The sequence below is a fragment of the Oculina patagonica genome, chromosome 8 (genome assembly GCF_052425735.1).
Source record: "Oculina patagonica isolate OP01 chromosome 8, crgOcupat, whole genome shotgun sequence".
NCBI lineage: Eukaryota > Metazoa > Cnidaria > Anthozoa > Scleractinia > Oculinidae > Oculina > Oculina patagonica.
In genome coordinates, this window is record NC_135765.1 from 25,039,082 (window position 1) to 25,060,952 (window position 21,871).

At 38.3% G+C, this 21,871-nt stretch overlaps 1 protein-coding gene across 3 annotated transcripts; it reads left to right on the top strand.

Annotated features, from left to right (window-relative positions):
• Positions 1-1,247: 1,247 nt before the first annotated feature.
• LOC144663539 (uncharacterized) lies at positions 1,248-14,355 on the top strand. Of its 3 annotated transcripts, none has more exons than XM_078524520.1 (8): positions 1,248-1,329; positions 5,500-6,167; positions 8,069-8,242; positions 9,640-11,888; positions 12,294-12,342; positions 12,523-12,762; positions 12,928-13,005; positions 13,302-14,355. In XM_078524520.1, exons 2-8 carry the CDS (start codon positions 5,552-5,554, stop codon positions 13,493-13,495), a joined length of 3,600 nt encoding a protein of 1,199 aa, XP_078380646.1. In that variant the 5' UTR covers positions 1,248-1,329; positions 5,500-5,551; the 3' UTR covers positions 13,496-14,355. The 3 variants fall into 3 exon arrangements, with proteins under 3 accessions (XP_078380646.1, XP_078380647.1, XP_078380648.1); XM_078524521.1 differs by having other exon boundaries at positions 12,297-12,342; XM_078524522.1 differs by lacking the exons at positions 12,928-13,005; positions 13,302-14,355 and having other exon boundaries at positions 9,640-11,897; positions 12,301-12,342; positions 12,523-12,708.
• Positions 14,356-21,871: the final 7,516 nt, after the last annotated feature.

A 21,871-nucleotide genomic window follows, 5' to 3' on the forward strand; every position in this document is an offset into this window, starting at 1 on the left:
CTTCACTAAGAAAGCTTTATAGAAAATTTACCATTTATCATGATTGCTCGGCGGGACGATCAGTTTAATTTATTTTTACAGCGAGACAGAGAAAAGAGTCAAATAATTTTCCTCGTTCAATCGAGCTTCATCCGATCATCGATGAATCATGAAGGGTCAATCATAAAGGATTTTCAAACTACCCTGTGCAGGTGAATACATGCCATATTTAATATTTGTTTTTATCTTTAAATTGTATTTCTGTTTTCGTCAAATTTGAACTGTAATTGCAATATTCTTTAACAAAGAAGTTTTCTTGTTTTTGTGCTGGAAATGTCAACTCGTGGAGTAGCAGTTGTGGTTTCAATCCGAGCGAGGGCCGTGCGAGCAAATATAATTTTATTTCCATAATCTTAAGCTTGTTGATGAACGATTACTTGTGAGACTCGAATGGTTAGCCTCAAAGATTTTTACGAGTGTAGACATCATGTACTGTACTTCCCCATGTTTAGAAAGGGTAAAATATTGCGTCTTCGTATATTATTTGAAAATACCTGGCAAGCAAAAGTTTTAGGAATTTAATTAAATAACCGCGCGGACTCGAGTGGAGGAAACACTCGTTGAAACTTCACTACAAAACGCAACCCAGCAAACATACAATTTCTTGCATAACTTTTTTCCATTTTAACGGACTTAGTTTTATACTGAGAGGTTGTTTTTTCCGCTTTAAATGAAGCCACAGGGACGTCTTCTTCGGTGAGAGTAATTTTCTTTACCTCCATCACGATTTTCTTGGGCAAGCGGGCTTGATGACGATTCAAAATTTCCCGCGAACCTAACTACAACTACCAGAATTCCTTGCGCTTTTACGTCATAATGCAAATGGTCTATTGATTTGTCTTTACATAAAGTACAGAAGCCGTTCGCCGCTGAACAGCTAGATTTCAGGCTCCCCTTCCCGACCCTTCTCCCCGGAAGAAATTTTCATTTGGAATTTGGTGAGTATTGACGCTTTGTCAGCTCCTCTGGTTTAATATTTCTAACACTTCGCAAACTACTACGTAGACTAGTTTACTTTACTTGCTTTCATGTTGTCGTGTTATCAACAATGTTTTGCGTATTAAACATACATATGGAGTACGGTCTTATTTGCAGCGTTGTGTAAAATTTGTTCTGATTTGTTTGTTCGCAAACTCTCCTACTATAGAGGTAGAGATACATGTATAAGCTTATTTAATACATGTCATACCTATTTTATCTACAGACTGACGGGTCCTCGTAAGCTTCAAACAGTCATGATCAGTAAATGAAAGTTCTCGAATCCGCTCCGTTCCAAAGAACTCGATCGAGGTAAGAGCTGTCCCTATATATAATTTTAGTTGAGATTTTGTTTGGTCCACGCTGTCTGATATTTGCTGACTGCGGCAGACTTGCAGACTTTCAATCAGGTTAGCCTACTGTGCATTCCGGTTAGCCTAGTATGCACTCCGGTTAGCCAGAATAGCACTTCGGTTAGCCTGTTTACGGTTAGCTCTTAATATAAATGGTAAATGGTAACACAATAAATTCTTTTAGTAGATAGGCAGTCTGCAGTCTGCAAATGTCAGACACCGTTTGGTCCACCATGAGATTAAGTAACTAGAAGTTGTTAATAGCAAGTCAAGTGCTGCGAAGTGAGTCATGACAATAACAAAAATAATTGTAAACAAAACGTAGTTGTGATTTCAATGAAACTGAGGTCAATGTCCTCTGCAGAAATACAGTAATTTAATTTTACTGTATTCCGCAGTGTAAAACTCAACTGGTACAGCATCCAAAAATTCACTATTCAACTGAATGAAAGGTAGCATGCAAAAACATTGCTGTAACTCACTAACACTTACAAATGGCCAACAGTCGACTGACAGTTTTTTTGGGGGAGTTGTTTTGCACAATGACTGCAGTGTCATTGATCAGACATAATCAAATATTTTCATGCATGAGAATCATTTAAGACTTAAATACAATCTACAGTGTTTATCAAGGCCATAACATAACCTTCTGTACTACCGTAAATGATCTAATAAATGCCTGGGGCTTATTACATTTTCAGGGTCCTAGATGAGGCATTAAATAGATATGAGGCGTTTATTTCACTTTAACTGTAAGAACCTCAACAAAACAAATAGGATGCGTAGTTTACTAGTGGAGTAAGATACAAAACGATGTTGGTGAGTAGGAGACTAATCTAATGTTAAGCCTAGAGATGTTGTTCATAATTGGATATCGACGTTTTCATCGTCATCTGGGTCAACCATTTGGTGTGTTGGCCTCTTTGATGTCCGCGCCAAGCAAGAAACTAAATAAATCGCATGAATTTACTCCATGTGGTATTTCCTTGTTTTTTGAGGTGATTCTTGGAGGGGGGCATCTATTAGACACGGGGGGTTTATTACAGGGGGGGGGGGCATCTAATACAAACTTTACACTTCAGGGGAGGCGTTTATAAGATACAGGTGTTTATTTGAGAGTGGGCGTTTATTAGATCATTTACGGTAAATTCAATAATTTCAAAGTGTATTTCCCAAGAAGGGAGATATCCAAGGGGGGGGGGGGGGACTCGCCAGATCTCAAGTGACAGGGATGATCGAATGGGGGGGAATCAAGACCCAAAAAAATCCCTAGGGCTTCCAACAAAAACCAAAACAATCCCATGTCAAATTTGTTATCCTTAATTAACAGTGCTGCGCGGTTTTTGCTTTGCACATAGTTTATAATTTTTTAGTTTTAGTTTTGTCGTTGACCAGACCCAAACCTCCACTTTGCCAGACTCCAGTCACGCAATGTTTACAAGCTATAAATCAGCTTTTAATGGAAACTTAACGAATACTGAGTTTGGTCTTACTAAGCATGTTTAGCATGAAATGTCCTTTTTTAATTGTATGACTTAAAGAAATTACTAAATATTCATGCTATGAAAGAAAAATATTTTTTAGGGGATTAGAATTTAAAGTAAACAAGATTACGTTTGTGTCATGGAATTTGCTCATGTTGTAACTTTCACTTTCGTAAGGCATTGAATAAGATCGGCGAGATTTTGAGTCACATAATTTTTGATATCATGTTAACCTTCAGTAGACACCACGAGAAGCATATCATGTCTTTTATGAATATTACATTTTGGTTAAATTGCAATGTGATTTGAGGCATAGCCAGCTTTTTAAAGGCCAGGCCAATTGCTTCTTGCAAGAAAGGTTGAAAGGGGGGAATACACTAGGGAAGGTTTTGAGATCAAGATCCTTGACCTAAATGGAAGTGCTTTTACTCCTTCAGACATTTTAGTGACTGTTTGTGTTTCGACAGCTCCTAATTACATCCTAGCATTTAATAACAGACATGATCTCTTTAACACCATGTGCATTTGCTTGTCCCCTGGCTTAAACCCCGAAGACTCTTACTTGATGGGCCTTGATCTCATCAGAAAAGGGGAGTAATGCTAATATATGTTTAAAGTTGCTTTATATTTTAGCTTGAAAGTGGATCAGCTTGAATTTTTTCCATTGTACATTTAAAAAATACACCAAATGTATTTAAGTAGACTGAAAAATTTGTAGCCTATGGGTCTATAGGCTAGTAGCTACGCTCCTGGTGATGACAATGGATGATTATGAATAACAATTAACATAAAAAAGGTTAAGTTTGCTTCGAGCCTAGTGGCCCATACAGGCCGGAGCTTATCCCGGTTTCCGTAGCATTAAGCGACTGAGAGTATTGCTACTCCCCCCTGGATGGGATGCTAGTCCATCGCAGGGTTACCCCCCAGCAGTAAATTCGCCGGTACTCATTTATACACCTGGGTGGAGAGAGGCACTGTGAGAGTAAAGTGTCTTGCCCAAGAACACAACGCAGTGCCCCGGCCAGGCCTCGAACCCGGGCCGTTCGACTCGGAGGCGAGTGTGCTAACCATTAGGCCACCGCACCTCCCACATATTGATGATAATATTATATATATAGGTTATCGATTACTAATCAGTGAAAAGAAGCATATTAAATGTTTGTCATTGACTCATCATTTATGACCAGTAATCCATTAATTAATTTTCAATTGCTTATTATTAATTGACATCGATTTTCATTGATAATTGGTTTGTCAATTAATTATAACAGAATACTTAACATCACCAATAGTTAATTTAATATTTTAAATCTTGGGTTACCCGTCACGAGCACCTTCATAATTAAAATATTGGTCTGATTGCAGAAACAGCTTGTAATGACTTGAGCATTTCATTCTTTTTTTGTTGCTGAATGTTTAAATTTGCATTGACCTTGAAACGTTTCATTTTTTTTTTCAGATTAGTTTGTTAAACCAGCGTATTATAATTTATAAACATACTCATTAAAAACGGTAGAAGCTCTTGACGTTTGCTTGAACAAATTATACTAGGTTTTTTTTAATTGTTAATATTATCTAGTATATTATTGTGTTTAAATTAGTACATGTATTGTTTGATGTTTACAAAGCCGGTGTACAGTGACTGTCATTTTTTGGACTAGAAGCCATACACAGTTTGCTTGAACAAATGATTATATATATTAAACATCTTCCAGTCTGTAGCATGTACTGTACTGCTTACTTCTCAGAAGCAGTAAACTATTGAAAAGCCAGTAAATAATTTTTTTCATTCATGTTTGTAGGTCTTGCTTAAGTAAACAACTTTTAAACAGACTCAATGCAGACATGTGTTTATTGTGCATATAGGTTTAACTAAATTATCTCAGAATGTCTGGTGTCACGTTTCCTAGACTCACTATAAGCTGGTAACCTCTCTAAGATGGACATTACAGTTGGAGCAGGACCCAATGATGTCTGTCTTAGAGGGAGTTGACTGTAGCCCATGGACAACTTTCAAAACAGGGGTCAAGGTTTTGTACCATATTCACTTTAATCTCAATCTGTACTTTGCTTATATTGTGTTTTTGTGTGACCATAACAAGGTAGTTATAGTATTGTGTACAGTGTAAATAAATGTACTGACTAGTATTGTACTGTAGTCCCCTCTGTAAAGATTAGCTCCTTGCATCTCCCACACGTCCAAATTTACATTTTAGCCTGTTGCCTGTTGGCCTATATAATAATTAGATTTTACCAAGATATTACTTCATCTGATTATAAGCCATCTATTGGAAGCTTGTTTGCATTTTATGTGGATTTGTGATGTCCATTTAGTAACAACTGCATGTGGAAATTTTGTTTAAAGAGTTTTGCAGTGTGGCATAGCTCCATTATTAGTAGTATGTATCCGATATATTTTTCACATTCCACAGCCCTTTCAGATGTAAGGCAAACATTTTTCAAATGCGAAATTCTCGTTAATTCTGGTTATATGCCTCCCCCCCCCCCCCCCCCCCCCAGAAAATAACCTCACCAAAACGCCTGTAGAATAAAGAAAAAGCCCTGGACTTAGCATCAGAATATTATTTTTTTATTTATTTATTTATTTATTTATTCTATTTATTTTAATTTTTTTCTTTTTACAGATAGAGCAGCCCCTGTACTATCTTCACACTCACATAATTTAAAACAACTGCCATGCAGTCCTCCTCAGGCACACAAAGGACATCCTTAAAAACACGTGCTGAAACACGTCAGTGTTTAGCTCGACTTCTGATATACAAAGGCACAGAGCTCCTATGGGAAAAGTTTGATTCTATTTACGAGCCGGAAGATCTTGCATGGATATTAAACGATCCTGACATCAGAACCAAGCTGTTAAAATTACTAAACTTGCAAGACTCACTGAAACTTGCAAAACATATAAGTTCTGGAGATGTTTACCTGTGGTTAATTTCTAACCTGTTAAGGACAATTTGTGGCCTAACTCCTCCCGATACTGGTTGGTATAATATGCCTCATGGTGAAAGTTTTGAAGAAGTTTTAGCTCGAATAGAATGTTATTGCACATCTTTTTGTGACAAGGAAATGACAGATGCAAGGTTTAACTACCTTTGGAGAGAAATTAGTGAGGCTTTCTTGAGAATTGCTGCAAGCATCAGCCCTGAAAAGAGGAGCCAGTGGAAGATTTTCATTGATGAGCTTTTCCAAGACCCAATAAAAGTCCCAGAGGTGGATAATTATGTCAATGAACACTGCTTCTGGATAAGAAGAAGAACTTCTGATATGGTTATTATTATTTATAAAAACTGGGGTAAGTAGAAAAAAAAAGATATAAACATGCATTTTAGATGAAAGTGTTTGAATTGTTGGCTGTGAATTCCTGGATTTTTTTTTGCAATTAACTTGCAGGGTTCTGGTAAAGGCCTGGAATTTGTTTCCCATTTCTTCAAGTAAAGGTCCAGGAATGTATTTCTGTACATGCAATAAATGGCAATTGGTATAACTAACAATATTGGGTTTGGTCTTTGTTATGCATAGGAATAAAGTCAACTACAGGAAAGGTTTGATAATTACAGCTGTCAAAGGTTGCATTCGAATGACAATTTTTAGTGGAGAAGAAGCTGCCTATATATCAATAAAAGTTGATTTTGTTATTACAGTACGTGTAGGCACTAACCGATTTGCGTAGTTTCTGGTAATTTTTTTTAAAGTTAAAAATAAAGAATTCGAAACTTTAAAGTGAATATTTTTATTGGACGAGAAAGTATTATTATTTTGTTTTAATAATCCCATTGGCGCATGTGCTGGCCAAAACCAGCCATGACGAACATTCCCCTTCGTTTCACTTCTGACGTTATCATCTTTGACCAAAAAAGGGCATCACTTATGCTCAATCTCTGCATAAGGAAAAGATCTTTCCAATGATCCCAGATCATAATGACTAGGTTAATTGAACTTAAAATACACACGGAAATGCTTAGAAATTTCAGTGAAAAACTCGAAGGAAAATTTTCCTTATTTTAAAAGCACGCTTGGCTGTTCCATGGGAAAAATTTCCTGTTTGAATGATGTTTTCTCTGGAATGCTTGAACTGAAAACAAACCCGGTGAAAGGCCAACAACCGTAGCAAAAAAGAAAAAAATGTAAAGCGAATTTGTAAAAACAGAACAAAAGCAAAGGCCTAAGCGGTTTATGCCCATGCCGAACAAAAAAATGTCCGAAAATTCGATGCTGGTGGAAAGAAAGACATGCTTTTATGTTGTAGACACCGTTTTGAGTAGTTTAGAGCAGATTTAGCTCATAACTGACCAGAAACCTCAAAACTGTCCAAAAAGTTCGCTTTGTTAAAAAATCTCCAAGCCCCGATAGGTTATGTTGAATAAGTTCGTAGACTTCAAGACTTGCGAGAACGTTTCCACAGAATCGGTTGCATAGAAATTGTTACACAGCTGATTGTCGAAGTTAGCTTCATAATATTATCCCTGTGTTGATGTATTTACCTCAGCTGTCGCGAGGACGCTAAAATAGTGCTAATATCGTACCTACATGTCCGTATTTTCTTAATTAAACGCCGGGTATCGAATAAACGTTGGGTCTCCAAGGTGGAGTTTAAAATAGGCCCTTTAGGTGTTTAAGGTGGCTCAATGGGTTTTTTGAGTGACGATACCTTTCAACTTTGAGCGACTTGTATGCCACCGTAAACAATACAACTGAAAATCAATTAATACAGCTGTACTAAAGCAAGATGAATGCTTCAAATGATATAAGTTTCATCGAAATCGGAGTAACCATAGCAGCATAATGACGTCTCCCATTTTACAAAAGACCGATTTTCTTGTAATAGAGGGATTATTTTGAAAAAGGCTTCTAGATCTTGGACTTGACATAGTTTTCACAAGGTCTGTGAAATTTGAAGAATTTCTATAAGAACGTTTTCGAGAAATTTTCGTATGAAGTTTTTAGGTGCACGCAGCTTGAAATAAATTAAGCTGTAGGTATATTAGCCAGATATATGTTTATATGTTTTGTATGAAACCCTTGCTTAATAAGCAACGGACTTAAATAAACTCTAGGAGTCAAATAAACAACGGACCACCAGGCTAAGTTCGAAATAAATGCCAGAGGGGGCGTTTAATCTATTAAAACGGTATTTTAGTTAAACCCTTTTTTTTGTCTCAATCTATAGATGTTTCATCTTCTTTCTGTCCACAGATGAATGGATTGGAACGCCTGCGCCTTGGTTTCCTTGGTATATTGTGACAAGTGTTGCTGCAGCTGCTGTGGCAGGTGCTGTTGTAGGAGTTACTGTGGGAGGTCCTGCGGCCTTCCTGGCAAGTTCTGTGGCAAGTTTTGTTCCGGCACTCAACGTTTTTGCTGCAATAACAGGTGTTTATTTGTCTATTTGCTTTGTTGCTTTTATACTACTTTGGCTCACTTACCCTGTTGGCCATATTATGTCATCTTTAAAACCCAGAAGAGTATTTAACAGACTTTCTCTATTCATATTCGAAAACTTTAAAATAAGGTAAAAAGTTGCAATAGCCACTGTAAATAATTAACAATTATTCTTTGAAATCGAGGTGAATATTCTGCCGCTATTCACCGAGATTTCAAAGAATAATTGTTTTAGTATATACACACGAAGTGATTTCAACAACAAGCGATCTTAAAGTTTTCAGAAGGAAACCATTTAAAGTCGATTTAATTGACCTCTCAATTCATGCGTGGAAAACGTACATATAAGCGGCACTAACCGACATGCGCGAAACAGTTTACAGAATCTTCAAACATGGCAAATCTAGTTAATCTTCGATAAAATCCTTGTCACAATCTAGCAAAATGGTCCTTTAACACCACTCAAACCTGCAATCTGATCAAAAACCTGCTTGCAAAACATTTTGACCGTTGAATCAAAGCTTTTGAAGTTCACTTGAATTGAAAATTGAAAGAGCAGTTGGCGAAGGATCCACCTGAAAGTTTGGATTATAAGCTTACTGAATGTCTGCAGAACTGTGGTGAAAACTGGATGTTTTCTTGCACAAAGACTTTTTCCTGAATATTTGTGGAGGATCTTGGTTGAATAACACTTGATGTTGCTGCCGATAAATCTGCGGTATTCATTTCTGCCGATGCCGGGCGAAGAGCGACTGACGGTAAGCAATTGTTTATCGTTTTAGTACTCGAGTTGTGTGGACATTGTGCTGCAAATTGCGAAATATGTAGTCTTCTCTTACTTTGAAAACCATCAGGCCAAATTTCTTAGCCTTTTTTTGTCTTTTCTGGTTCAGCATCTTCTTGTATTCTTAGTATTTGCGATTCAGAAACGCCGGCGAAACGCGAGTTTACGCCGGCCATTTTGTTTCAGTTTGGATCAAGCATTATTCACTCCGTAGGGAGTGAATAATGCTCATTAGCCCGAGATAGCGAACCAATCAGATTGCTTGAAACACCAAGATCACTGAGTGTGTATATACTAATGGAAGGTAGCTCGTCCTTTGTTTATCTCTTCACAATCATGATTTTTCTTGGGCTTTTTCGTTTGCTTATACTCATTGTCAGCCACTGCAGTTCTTGTTTGTGAATATTGGCACAGACTTTGCCATAATGTTCGACAGTGATTATTAATTATACCATATTTTACGGAACTGAGATCAGCTAGTTCTGATACATGGTTAGATTCATGAAGACGTGCACTTTTAACCGTGTTTTAGAAAGGCTATGCATAGTCTTCCTAAATGTGATTTAGCTGTTTCAGTAATGTTTCTTTTTTGGTGTAATTTTAGGTGACACTAAAGCCCCTCACGAAATTCGTGCTCGTGGTCCTCTGGCCTTGAAAATTTATAACAAGGCTCTTAAAGAGGGAAAGACAATTGTAAGGAGGTTGCCAATCATGATGGTGGGACAGGAACGAGTGGGGAAGACCAGTTTAAAAAAGTCGCTAAAGGGAGAACGGTTTGATGCTAATGAAGAGAGTACCAGAGGAATAGAGGTGGACCCTTCCCACTTTGAAGTGACAACCGAAATTTGGAGACAGGGAAAATCTAGTCAAACAGCGGGTTCCGACTCAGCCTTGTCATTTGATCATCATGCAGCACAAATGATTTCATGTAACTTGAAGAATGTAGCAACAATGTTAAAATGCTCAAAGTGCAAGGCTAAAAATGGAGAGTCCACTCAAAAAACAAATGATGCACAGCCTAAGATGATGCAATCTTTTTCAAGTCAGTGCACCGAAACAGCAAGTAGGGTCACAAGACTGGAACAAGAGCATGAGAATCCCCAAATACCAGAAGACCTAGCAAATTTGACCCAAAAGTTCATCGCCAAAGATATCGAGCTCGGCGAAGAAGATGAAATTTATTCAATTTTGTGGGATTTTGGTGGACAATCTGTCTATTATGTCACACATCCTCTCTTCCTCACACCTCGAGCCATCTATCTTTTGACTTATGACCTAAGCCGGAATCCCAATGACAAGGCCATTCCTGTTCAAAAGCGAGGGCTTTTCAAGGAATTAGAAGACAGCTTTACCACGAAGAGTAACCTAGATTACCTGGATTCCTGGATGTCGTCTGTCGCTTCACTAGTGAGTCACGATGATGATGATTATGTTCAAATTGGTCATCTGTCTGAGAAGCTACCAAAGAAACTTCCACCAGTCTTCTTAGTGTGTACCAATGCTGATCGTCCCTATGGTGGTCAAGATCCTGCCACAGTAGCTGCCGAGATATTTGGCTCTCTGCAAGGAAAGTCATACAGCATGCACCTATTCGATGGTGTCTTTGCCGTAGACAACACAAAGTCGGGTAGTGGGGTCGAGTGTCCAGAAGTTGTACGTTTGAGAAATGAAATACTTGCTGTTGCAAAAGAGCTACCACATGTGAACGAGGAAATTCCATTGAAATGGCTAAAGTTTGAAAAGGAAGTACAAGCCAAGGTTAAAGAGGGTTACAAATGGATCTCCTTGGAAGAAGCAAGGCAAGTTGCCATTGAAGTGTGCCAAATTTCGGACGAAGAAGAGTTCATGACACTGGTGAGGTTGTTGCACGACCAGCGGATCATTGTTCACTTCGATGACAATCCAAGCCTAAACAAAATGGTTGTTCTGGACATTCAGTGGCTAGTTGACGTATTCAAGAAGGTAATAACCATTGAGCCGTATGACGGAAAAGCGAAGCAGTACAAAGACCTGTGGCTCAAACTGGAGAAAACGGGTATTCTGGACGAAAAACTCCTTCAGCATGTATGGGGCCCCATATATGACCAGAAAGAAACCTCTGAAAGCCTGATCGAAATCATGGAGAGATTCAGCCTGTTGTGTAGTTGGCCATCTTCAGAAGAGAGGAAACAATACCTTGTCCCATCCATGTTGATGACACATCCCGAAGAGGACATCATCCGACTGGTAAAATCTTCCCAAGTCCCCTCATTGTATCTCACATTTAATTCCAGTCAAGTGCCCATTGGTTTGTTTCCTAGAATGGTGCTGCAGTTTTATCAATGGTGTTCCAAAGAATGGCCCACCTCATCCGAACCAAAATTCTACCAGAATTTTGCCAGATTTTACATCGACCCAGATTCAGGTTGTTCTGTGATATTACTATGTCATTCTTCCTTCATCGAGATCGTTGTTCACAGGCCAAATGATGACGTCCTTAATCTTTCTGAAAGGCTACAGACAATGGCAGAACTGTCTTCCACTCTCAGTGATCGCACTCCCCACGTGATTGTTGCCCGTGCTGTTCATAGGCAGGTGGGGTTGATGTTGAAATGTATGCCAAAGGAGTTCGTTTGGTTAAAGAACATGGAATGCGAGATGAAGGTTCTTTGCTCAGTGTGTTGCCCTGGAGGCTCTGTACACTACTGTCAGGATCATGCTGTCAAAGATTGCAAACAAGAGCAGTGCCTGCACTTCTGGTCAGAAGCTGAGTTGCAGAGCGGTCAGCAGTTCTGTGGCAGGTCTGCCATTGCTGGAGATCCCAGACTAAACCTCCAGCAGATTGCACCATGGTTCGCCTTTTTGGAGGAACAGGTCAGTTCAGTTAAAAAAAAGACAATTACAGTACAGTCCAAAAAATGAACCCTAAGTTTGTGGCGCAATGTTTCTGTCTACAAGAAAGTTTACTCTAAGAGTTCCCTACAACAATGACGTCACAGCCTCCATATTGGTGTTCCTTTACAAAAGAATTTCAATTAACGCCGTGTCCATTGTTATGAGTGTATAGGCCTATTTTACCTGAATTGTTTTCATTGTACATGGATGTCAAAGACTTACTTGAGAATACAATTACTTGGATGCGTGAATAATTTATAATTATTATTGCGCTGACTTGCCATTTTATTTTAATTTTGTGCGCATTGTTTTCTATAACTGTAAGGAAAGTCATAAGAGATTCAATGTAGGTGTTTTAAAACGTGTATTTTGCTCTGTCATTAGCAGCAAGTTATTGATGGGTGCGCTGCGAAAGAGTTGCTTTCTACTGAAGGTAAGTTTATGGATCAGTTATTACTTATCCTGCAATTAAATCCCTAATCGCTATACATTTTGTTCAATTTCACACTTTTACCCATAGTTTTTAACATGTGTTTCTCTTCTGGTGTTGTGTATTTGTTCCTGTTCATTCGGGTTTGTGACAATGTCGTTTTTGTTGGTTTTTTATCTATAGAGAAAGAAGCAAAGGCCCTTGTTCTCTCTACTGGGGTTCTAGAGTCCCTTCGGTCGATTAGTGAAGCGTCTAGTGTTGTCGCTCAGCTACAGGAGAGTTTGGAGTTAAACCAAGATGCTTTTGCAGATCCAGAACCTGAAACCAAGCGGGTGATCCGTTCCCTTGCTGTGATAGCCAAGAGTGAAAACCGACTCGACGTAGTGAAGCATTTGAGAGAAATAACTCCAGCTGGGACCACAGGTGTTTGTTTATTTTGTTTGTTTGTTTGTTTGTTTTTTTTTGTTTGTTTTTTGCTATTTTCCCTATGAAGCGGCAATCTTTGGGAATACTAATGACTGTGAAGGTCAGTTTTTGGGTTGTGAGATTATATGTATTTTACTTGTTAGCCCTTTCTTTTCCTTGTAGGTCCATTGTTGCCTGAATGTTTTGATGTCAAGAAGATTCCCCTGCCCCAACTGAAAGTGCTTACGTTCAGCTTGTGTGGTAAGTCCCAGTAAATAGGCCACTGTCGAGTTGTGTTTTGTCTCTGTTTCAAAAAGAGGCCTCGAGCAAAACTATTCATAGGAAAGTGAGTTTGGTTTCCATGAAAATGACCCTGCAGGTAAAACTTTTTTGTTTTGTTTAGAGGACTCGTTTTGACACTGAGGCAATTTAGAGAACTCGGAAATTGTCTGTAATCCTTCAATGCATAATTTAAGAAAGAAGTATTTGCATTCAATGTGGAGTGAACACATTTTATCTTGACTTCATACTTAGGCTAGATTGTTTGTTTTCTTCAGGTGGTGACGAATGGATGCTACTGGCGGACAAACTAGGCTTGACTCCAGCCGAGATCCGTTACCTTGACAACCGGACACTGAATCCATGCTTAGAGGCTCTGTCTCACATTCGACATCAACGTTTTATAAACGTGGATACGCTGTACAATGCACTAGTCGAGTGTGGACTGGAAATGTTGGCCGACCTGCTGTAAAGAAAAGACATGTAACGTGTTAATGAACACGCTGAACGAACCCGACTAGGGTAGACTGCCCACAGCCTCTCTATTTTTCAGCGCAAAAAAGAGCGAGAGAATCGGCGAGCCAAGCGAGCGTGAGCACGAAGCGCGGGAAGGGGGAGGGGGCAGGAGCGAGCGAAGCGAGCGAAGGAAAGCTTTTTTTTTTTCGTTACCCGCCCCCCACCCCCTCGCGCCTCCCGTTTTGCGCTGGCGTCCAGTTCTCTCGCCGTTCTTTCCCCACGCTCATTCGATCGAAAAAATAGAGGGCTGTGAACAGTCTAGGCTAGGGAGGTTTGTGTAGTAAGAACAAGACTCGGCTGTGTAGTCTAAGTCTTCATGCAAAAACGGCCTTCACTGCCTTCTTTTGTTTAGTCTGATTTGAAAATTGAAGAAAAATTTAATATTATGCCACTCTGAAAAAAGTTTTGACTCGTTTAAATGTAAAAGAACTGTATAGAAAAAGCCACCTTTGGTCTGTCTAGCCTAAAACTTCATACACTAATCCACTTTGACTTGATCTTTACGGTAAAGTAATTTAATTCTGTTGACAAATGTTTCTTCTGGGGACCAAAAAGTACCGGAGGCCATATTTGCATTGGGTCTGGAACTGCGGTCAATTGAGAACCATCGAAGTCGAAAAAGACAGTAAGACTACCTCGACGGATCAAGGTTTCTACATTCCTCTCGTGTTCTAGAATGGCGATAGTTTTGTGACAGTGAAACGCCTGGTGTTGGCGTCATTACTTTCTACAATTACTGTGTACTGTATTTATTCGATTAAGCGCCCAAACTCGAATAAGCGCCCACCTCGTATAAGCGCCCACCTCGTATAAGCGCCCACCCTGTGGGTTGGAAAAGTTAATAAGCGCCCAGCCTCGAATAAGCGCCCACCCCCACTTCCCTTAAAAGAGGGCACAAGAAGAATTTTGATTATTTTTGAAGTTAAGATTGAAATTGAGTAAGTACTACTTAAGACTACCCTGAAGGCCGATTTTTTTTTAATGAACAGTTAAAATTCAGCTTTGGTACATCTTCACATTTAGTTATTATATATTGTTTTCTTGCAAAATAAATGTACTACTTGCTAAAAATGGTGAAAATTTAATTAGCGCCCACCTCGAATAAGCGCCCAGTCTCAAGGTCCAAAAATTTAATAAACGCCCAGGGCGCTTAATCGAATAAGTACGGGACCAGAAGGTCGAGAAATATATAGCAGCTTTTGCTTAATTTTATTAGTTTTAAATGCGTACGGAATTTCGAACAAGATGCTAAGTGGTATAAGAGCCCATTAATAGATTGTAAATATCAATTTGCTGGGCTATTTTAGGCAAATGAACTGTCGCGCGGTCATAAAAAAAGTGAAAACAAAAAAAAAATATGAAAGTTTGTTGTTAAGTCAGGGCCGTGCCTAGTCACAGACGAACTGAGACACTTTCCTCGGTTAAAATCTCGACTTTTTAATATTATTTTTTTCATTTTCTTGTTAGAGAAAGCATTACTAGTAAGTAGTTAAATATGAAAGAAGTGTTTCTCTTTTTCTGATATTACCTCGGTAAGAGTTTTCGTCTGGCTACAGCCCAGATGATTAACTTAGCTTCGAACTAGCTAGTTATGAATTTACAAATTGCTGTATCCCTAAGCAGCAGTTGTGTATAGGCATGAAACTTTTCATATCAATTTTTTAGCTTTTACATTACTGATAATTTAAGCCGTTAAATGAACGGTTTGGAGTTGAAGCGGTTTACAGATTTGATAACGTCAAAGGAAAACATTATTATCAGCTGTCTAACGGTTAGAAACCTTTTGTAGGACTTTGTCCAAAAATCCTTCAAAAAGTGAAGAATTTCCTTTGCAAATTCCCGTTCCTTATTACAATTTTATTAACATATGGAAGTTCAGCAAAACCATTAAAATTTTTTTGGAGGATAAACAAAGCTGGTCGAGAACCATCCGAGTATTTTTGTAAAGTTTAGAATATAAAATAGATTAGTAGATAGAAAAACGGCCAATCAGAACATTAAATTTGACTGGCTATCAACCTCGTTCCCAGGGTTTTTCCCTTTGTGATTTGAAAGGGAAAAGCCCTGGGAACGAGGTTGACTGGCTATCAGTAATATAGAAATCTACCGCTATTTTTATTATCATTATTTTTTAAAGATAAAGCATTGATGTTTCCTGGTTACATTTTGATACATTTAAGATATTTTGATAATCGATAATGAACTGAGGATAAATAAAGGTTTTTCCTCTCGTGCAGTTTTTACTGTTTTTTTTTTTGTATTGGGGGGAGGGGGGAGGGGGGCTTTACCGACTATATAAATCCCACCATTCTCTATTGGCGGTGGCATTTTTGCCAATAAGACGCGAGAGCTAGACCCAATTTTCCAGCGGCTTGGTAACTATCGAAGTAACTCTTTATGGCAACTACTTAATTTTAATAGCGAATATAGCAATTTCACAATCGCTTAGAAGTTTTACATATTGGTAGCAATGTTAATGTTACTAGCAGCTAAACAGAAACCATTTGATATTCGGCAACTAGGAGATTGATGAAAGAATTATATTTAGTTTTGTTTGAAGCTGAAACAGTTAGAAGAACCTGTTGTTTTATATATTTGTCAAAATTAAAAAGAAAAACGCTTTGGTCTTTATATCAGAAGCAGCTGTAGCAGTAATTTAAAAGTCAAGTATTGGCCTGGCATTGCTTAAGATCACAAAGCAAGATTCTAAATCACGGGAAAAAGCGTAGACTCGCGAGATCATTATAACTCGTTGTTTTGATAAGACTGAAGCACATTTGCAAGCTTTTAGATTTTGGGCCGTTGCGTTTTGAGCCAAAACAATACCTAACTTATAAGCCAACTTCTAACTTAACTCTGAGGTTCGGGAAATTGACTATTTAAAGATATCACATCAAATACAAGGTTGACAGATGAAAAAAATAATTCTCCAAGCCTTGAAGCTAAGTTAATTTTTTTATCTAAACTGGTTTATAAATATCGAAGCGACCACTTCATCGACTTGGTACGTCTTTGTCATCCCCTCCCTTCTCCACAGTTTCCTGCAGCGGATTATACGTTGGTAAGTACATTCGAGTGCTCACCTAATAGCAGCATAGCACACGTTCCTGTTAAAAATCAACCGCTGACTTCACCAACACTGACAACGCACACGGTTGGTTAAATTTTTGGCAATTCCTGCATTTTGGTCTGAGAAAAAGTCATATTCTTTGGTTTACGACTTCGCATGAAAAACAGACGATAAGGAAATAGAAAAACTCCTGTTTTGAATTGTACAGCTGGCAGAAAATTATATTTCAAATTTACATTTTTTTCTATGATGAGAGACCTGGATGCAAGGAAAACAAGACCAGTTATATATGGCCCAAATAATTTGGTAATCGCCTCCACTTAATCGTAGAGATTCTTAGACGATTTCAGTAGTGTAGCAGCTCTAGTAATCTTGTAATTCTACAAGTCCTCTACTGAATCGAAGCAGTTGATATTTTGTTGAATATGGGCATCGTTCCTGTTAATTGCTCTCTCGAATGGTAGCGAGCCATCCGACCCAACGAATTTCTTGTAAGTTTGACAACACCCTTTTATTATTGTTTTGTATTGTTTCTGCTTCTCCTTGTTTTTGTGTTTGTTCTTCCCTTTCCCTTTACCTTACCCTTGATTTTCTCGTTCCTGTTGCCTTTGTACCTACCCTTGTTCTTGCCCTTGCCCATGAAAAGGCCTCCCTTTAACCATCCCTGAGATGATTTGCTTTTAAGGTGATTCCCTAGTATTGCATTGCGCATCCTTACTGCGCAAAATGACGGCTTTTCTCTGTGTGGCTTGGCTCGCGCGAGAGAGAAATCATCGTTTTCTAGTAAACGAGTTCGGTGACCTATAATTTTTTTTCTCTTAGTTCGAAAGTAGCGATCAAATTCTTTCTATAAAATGAATGCAGATCAATTTCTATGGCAGAATAATACATTATCACCGAAAACGTGTACTTTGCCAGTACTCGCAAAGGAAATATAAGGAATTATATGGTAAATACAAGGTCTTCCTGCTCCTAAACGAACACGTTGACCCCCCTTTTTATTTCAAAATTTAACTTCCCCTAAGGTAAACAACCAACTGGCAAAGTTGGTTGGAAATCTATTAGCAGTTCTATTTCTAGGAAATTACCTTAATTCTGAAAAAAATCTTTGTCCTTCTATTTCTTCTAGCGTGATCTTCCGGGTGGAGTCATCGTCTAAATAAATAAATTGCATGCAGTGAAAGCATCAGAATTCATAAAAATTGTATCAGAATTAAAAATAAGTACATTTCAGATTCCTCCGTTGTATTTCATGTCGCCTCTTTGTTTCTGAGCCACGTTTCCTTTTGAAGTTCCGAAACTAACAACTCTCTGAAAGTGACAAAAACAATTCTGCAGCTCTGCAGTGTCTCTAAACAGTCAATCAATCTAATTGTAAAGGGTTTATGTGTTAACCGTTTACCGTAAGTGTAATTTGTTTCGTAATATTATACAAACCTTTTTGTATTTCCATGCATTTTATTTGGTAAACATGAGAACACTGAAGAGAAGCATACCTTATTATAGGAATATAACGAAACATTTTAACAACGCGAACAAAATTTACGCGTAATAAAATTAACGCGAATTTAAGAAAAGTTCTGGTTAAATCCTTATAGTAAAAAAGTTAACGTCAATAAAATTAACGCGAATTTTTTTAATTCGCGTTAATTACATGTATCTTTAATTTCCTATAATAAGGTAATTGATTTCTCTTTACATAAGGTACAGAATGCGTTCGCCGCTGACCAGCTAGATTTCAGGCTCTCCTTCATCAAGTGATCAACTGATCATCGAGTGATCATCCCGGAAGTCCCCGGAAGTTCCCCAGAAGAAATTTTGATTTGGAATTTGGTGAGTATTGACGCTTTGTCAGCTCCTTTGGTTATTTCTAACTCTTCACAATCTACTGCGTAGACTAGTTTCGCTTTCGTTGCCTTTTGTTGTCGTGTTATCAACAACGTTTTGCGTAACGTCCATAAAAAGTACAGTCGAATTTAAAGCTTCGTAAATAATTTGGTCTGATTTGTTTATAAACACCTATTTTATCTACAGACTGACGAGTCCTCTTAAGCTTCAAAGAGTCATGGAATCGAATGCGCCCTGTTCCAAAGAACTCGATCGAGGTAAGAGCTTTCCCTACCCTTCATATATGTTTTCTGTTTCAACGGATACCTTGCTAAAAGCCCAGGGAGGGGGGGGGGGGGGGGGGGGGGTACTCCGGCCTGTAAATGACGGGGATGATCGAATGGAGGCAAAACTCAGGACCCAAAAAAATACCTTAGTCTTCCGACATTACCCAAAAAAATCCCTGGACCAAAAATAACCCCCCAAAAAATCCCTTGTCATATTACCCCTAAATTGCCAGGAGGGGCAATAATATAACACAAAGAAAATCATAAAAAATTGAACGCTGCTGTAGGTGTGTTTATTCATCATACCATAAATACGCCAAGGCCCCGTCAAGGCACTTTAGTTCGTTTTTAATACCCAAAAAAATCCCCTATTTTAATCAAGTCACACAAAAAAATACTTGCCAAATTCTCCAACCCAAAAAAATCCCCGAATCGAAAATTTCAAACCCAAAAAAATCCTTCGATCATCCCCGTCACTTACAAGCCGAAGTACCCCCCCCCCCCTGGGGCTAAAAGTATATAGTTTAATTTGTTTTATGGATATATCGTGGTTTGCACTAGTATTCAAATGTCCTTGAAAATTATTTTGCCATATTGCTTGAAGATTGGGTTACTTGCCCCTCCTTCCATTTGCTTTTAGAGCTTTGTCATCCATCCACTTATGTAGACCTTCTATTATTTTTTTTTAGAAGAAGCATGAAGACTGAAGTATTTACCTTGTAACACTGATGTTTTGAAAAGTAAGCTCTGTCCTCCTCTACTGCATAAAACATTAATGCATTCTGGCTTTACAGTAATTAAAGAGAAAGGATAATTACCTGTCATGGGAGGTTATATATATATATTATGTCCAATTGTAAAACCAGTGATCTACCTGATCTAATTGAGCAGGCTCCTTGCAAATCATTACCATAAGATTATTCACTAAAATACCATTATTTGGGGTGGCCTAATGCAGGTTAGCGTGCTGGACTCAGGATTGAGCATTCCGGATTCAAGTTCTGGCCGGGGTCATTGTGTTGTGTTCTTGGGCAAGATACTTTACTCTGATAGTGCCTCTCTCCACCTCGATGTGTAAATGGGTTCTGGCAAATTTACTGCTGAGGGTAACCCTGTGATGGACTAGCATCCCATTTAGCAGTACTTAGAAAAACAATCCGGGGTACTCCTAGTTTCATCATGCTACGGAAACCGGGATAAGCTCCAACCTGATGGGCCACCAGGCTGGTATGCAGACTTTTACTCAGTACACTATTGATTTTCATCGATTAACGTCGATTTCATTGGGTTGCAACAGATTCTACCTTAGTTGGGATTTTTTGCTTTCTTCTCTGTCTTGCAGTTAGTCATAATAAATCAATGATAAATGACGTGTCAGAATTGAGCCCATATCTCAGCTTGTATTTTGTGAGCTGAATCTGAAGTGGTCAAGAACAACCCGGCAGTTGTTCAAATACTGATAACAGCTGACTCATCCTGAGTTTTCTCTTTAATTTGTATGTGCATCCCCATTTAACACTGTTTCAGTAGAGAACAAGAGCAGTCACTGCAAGCAATACAGTGATCTACAATCTATTCTTGGTTTTCACGTGACGTCATCAAAATTTTAAAATCTAGAATCGCAAGGCCCCTGAGTTTTTATCCTTCACTGGCTATTAGAAGTCCTTAATACATATCCTGTTGAAGGTTTTTAGCTCGATAGTATCCGCCGTCTTTAAGATAGAGCATTTTGAATTTCGGAGTTTCACGCCAGATGACATCAAGATGGCCGCCAGAAGGCTGTCACATATGCTTGAAAAAATGCCTAATCCTGTTATTTTTAACAATCTGAACAGTTGAGGTTTTGTGAGAAGTGTTCATCTGCATGTTTACTTGTTCATGATGGTGATCTGACTGCTTTTTGTAGCAGAAGCGAATGCCAGAGGTTTTTGTTGATTTCCGGCCGCCATGTTGGAGCCCAAGCAGTTGGGCTCCAACATGGCGTCTCCATACTGTGCTCTCTAAATTTGCGTGAAACATTTTGATGGATAACTCGAATATGGAATACCATGTAGACCTGAGACTTGGACAAGTAGTTTATATAGTAGTTTTCTACAACCTGGATTTCTTGATTTTTTTGATTCAATAGTTTTGGATATATTTTTTGCGGCGTGACAGTGAAAACCACATATTGTCATTTAATTATGTTATGCAATCACTGCCTTTGGCATCAGTGAAGGCTGCTTCCACTGTAGTCAATTTATATTGTCACTATAGGAATTTTTTAATTTTACTTTTTTATTGCAATGTTTATTACACTGTTAATGATACACATTACGAGTAATTTGCTAGTGTTAGTCTCACTTCACATTCTGATGATCGTTTTTTCTATCTTTTGGTGGACTGCCAGTGACTTAAATTATATTGTTTTATTATAATAATAATAATCAGTGTTCTGTTTTGTCTAACTTGAATATTATTTTGATATGCTACAGCATGCAATAAATAATAAAAAGTGCATTTTTATTTGGGACTCAGTTTAAAATGATTGATCCAGAGTTTCTAAGTTTGCATTACATGTGTATGAATATTCTGTCAAGATTCTTCTTCTGTTTCATTGCTTTCAACACCAGTCGTGAATGGGAGTTCATGTCAACCTTGAATACACAGTACAGTAACAGGGTCAGAAAAAAAGGGACCATGAACAAAATTATTGTGAGTGGTCCATGGAGCTAGGTGGTCTAAACTTCAGAGGAGGCCCAGTCCTGTTAGTCCATGATCCCTGTCCAAAGACCCGGATCCCCTTTTAAAAAGGGGAACCTGGGTTTTTTTCCCTTGTCATTTTAATCACCTCAATCTACAGTCTGCATTGTTTGTTCTGTTTTTGTCTGCTTGTTTTTTTTTTAATGTGCCTGTAACCAGATAGTCCTAGTATTGTAAAATGTAGGACAATACATTGCATAACTTAGTCCTCTGAAAATACATCACTGAATACATGTTAGCTATCCACATAGATCTCTTCCAACCCCTGAATTTACCGGCAAGGCTGCAGGCTTACATATAATGATTGGATTTTACTCTTTAATTATTGCAAGCCTCCTTTTGTATTTTTGTATTTTCAATGGACGTGTGATGTTTATTTTGTAACGACTGTGGAAATTGTTTTGTC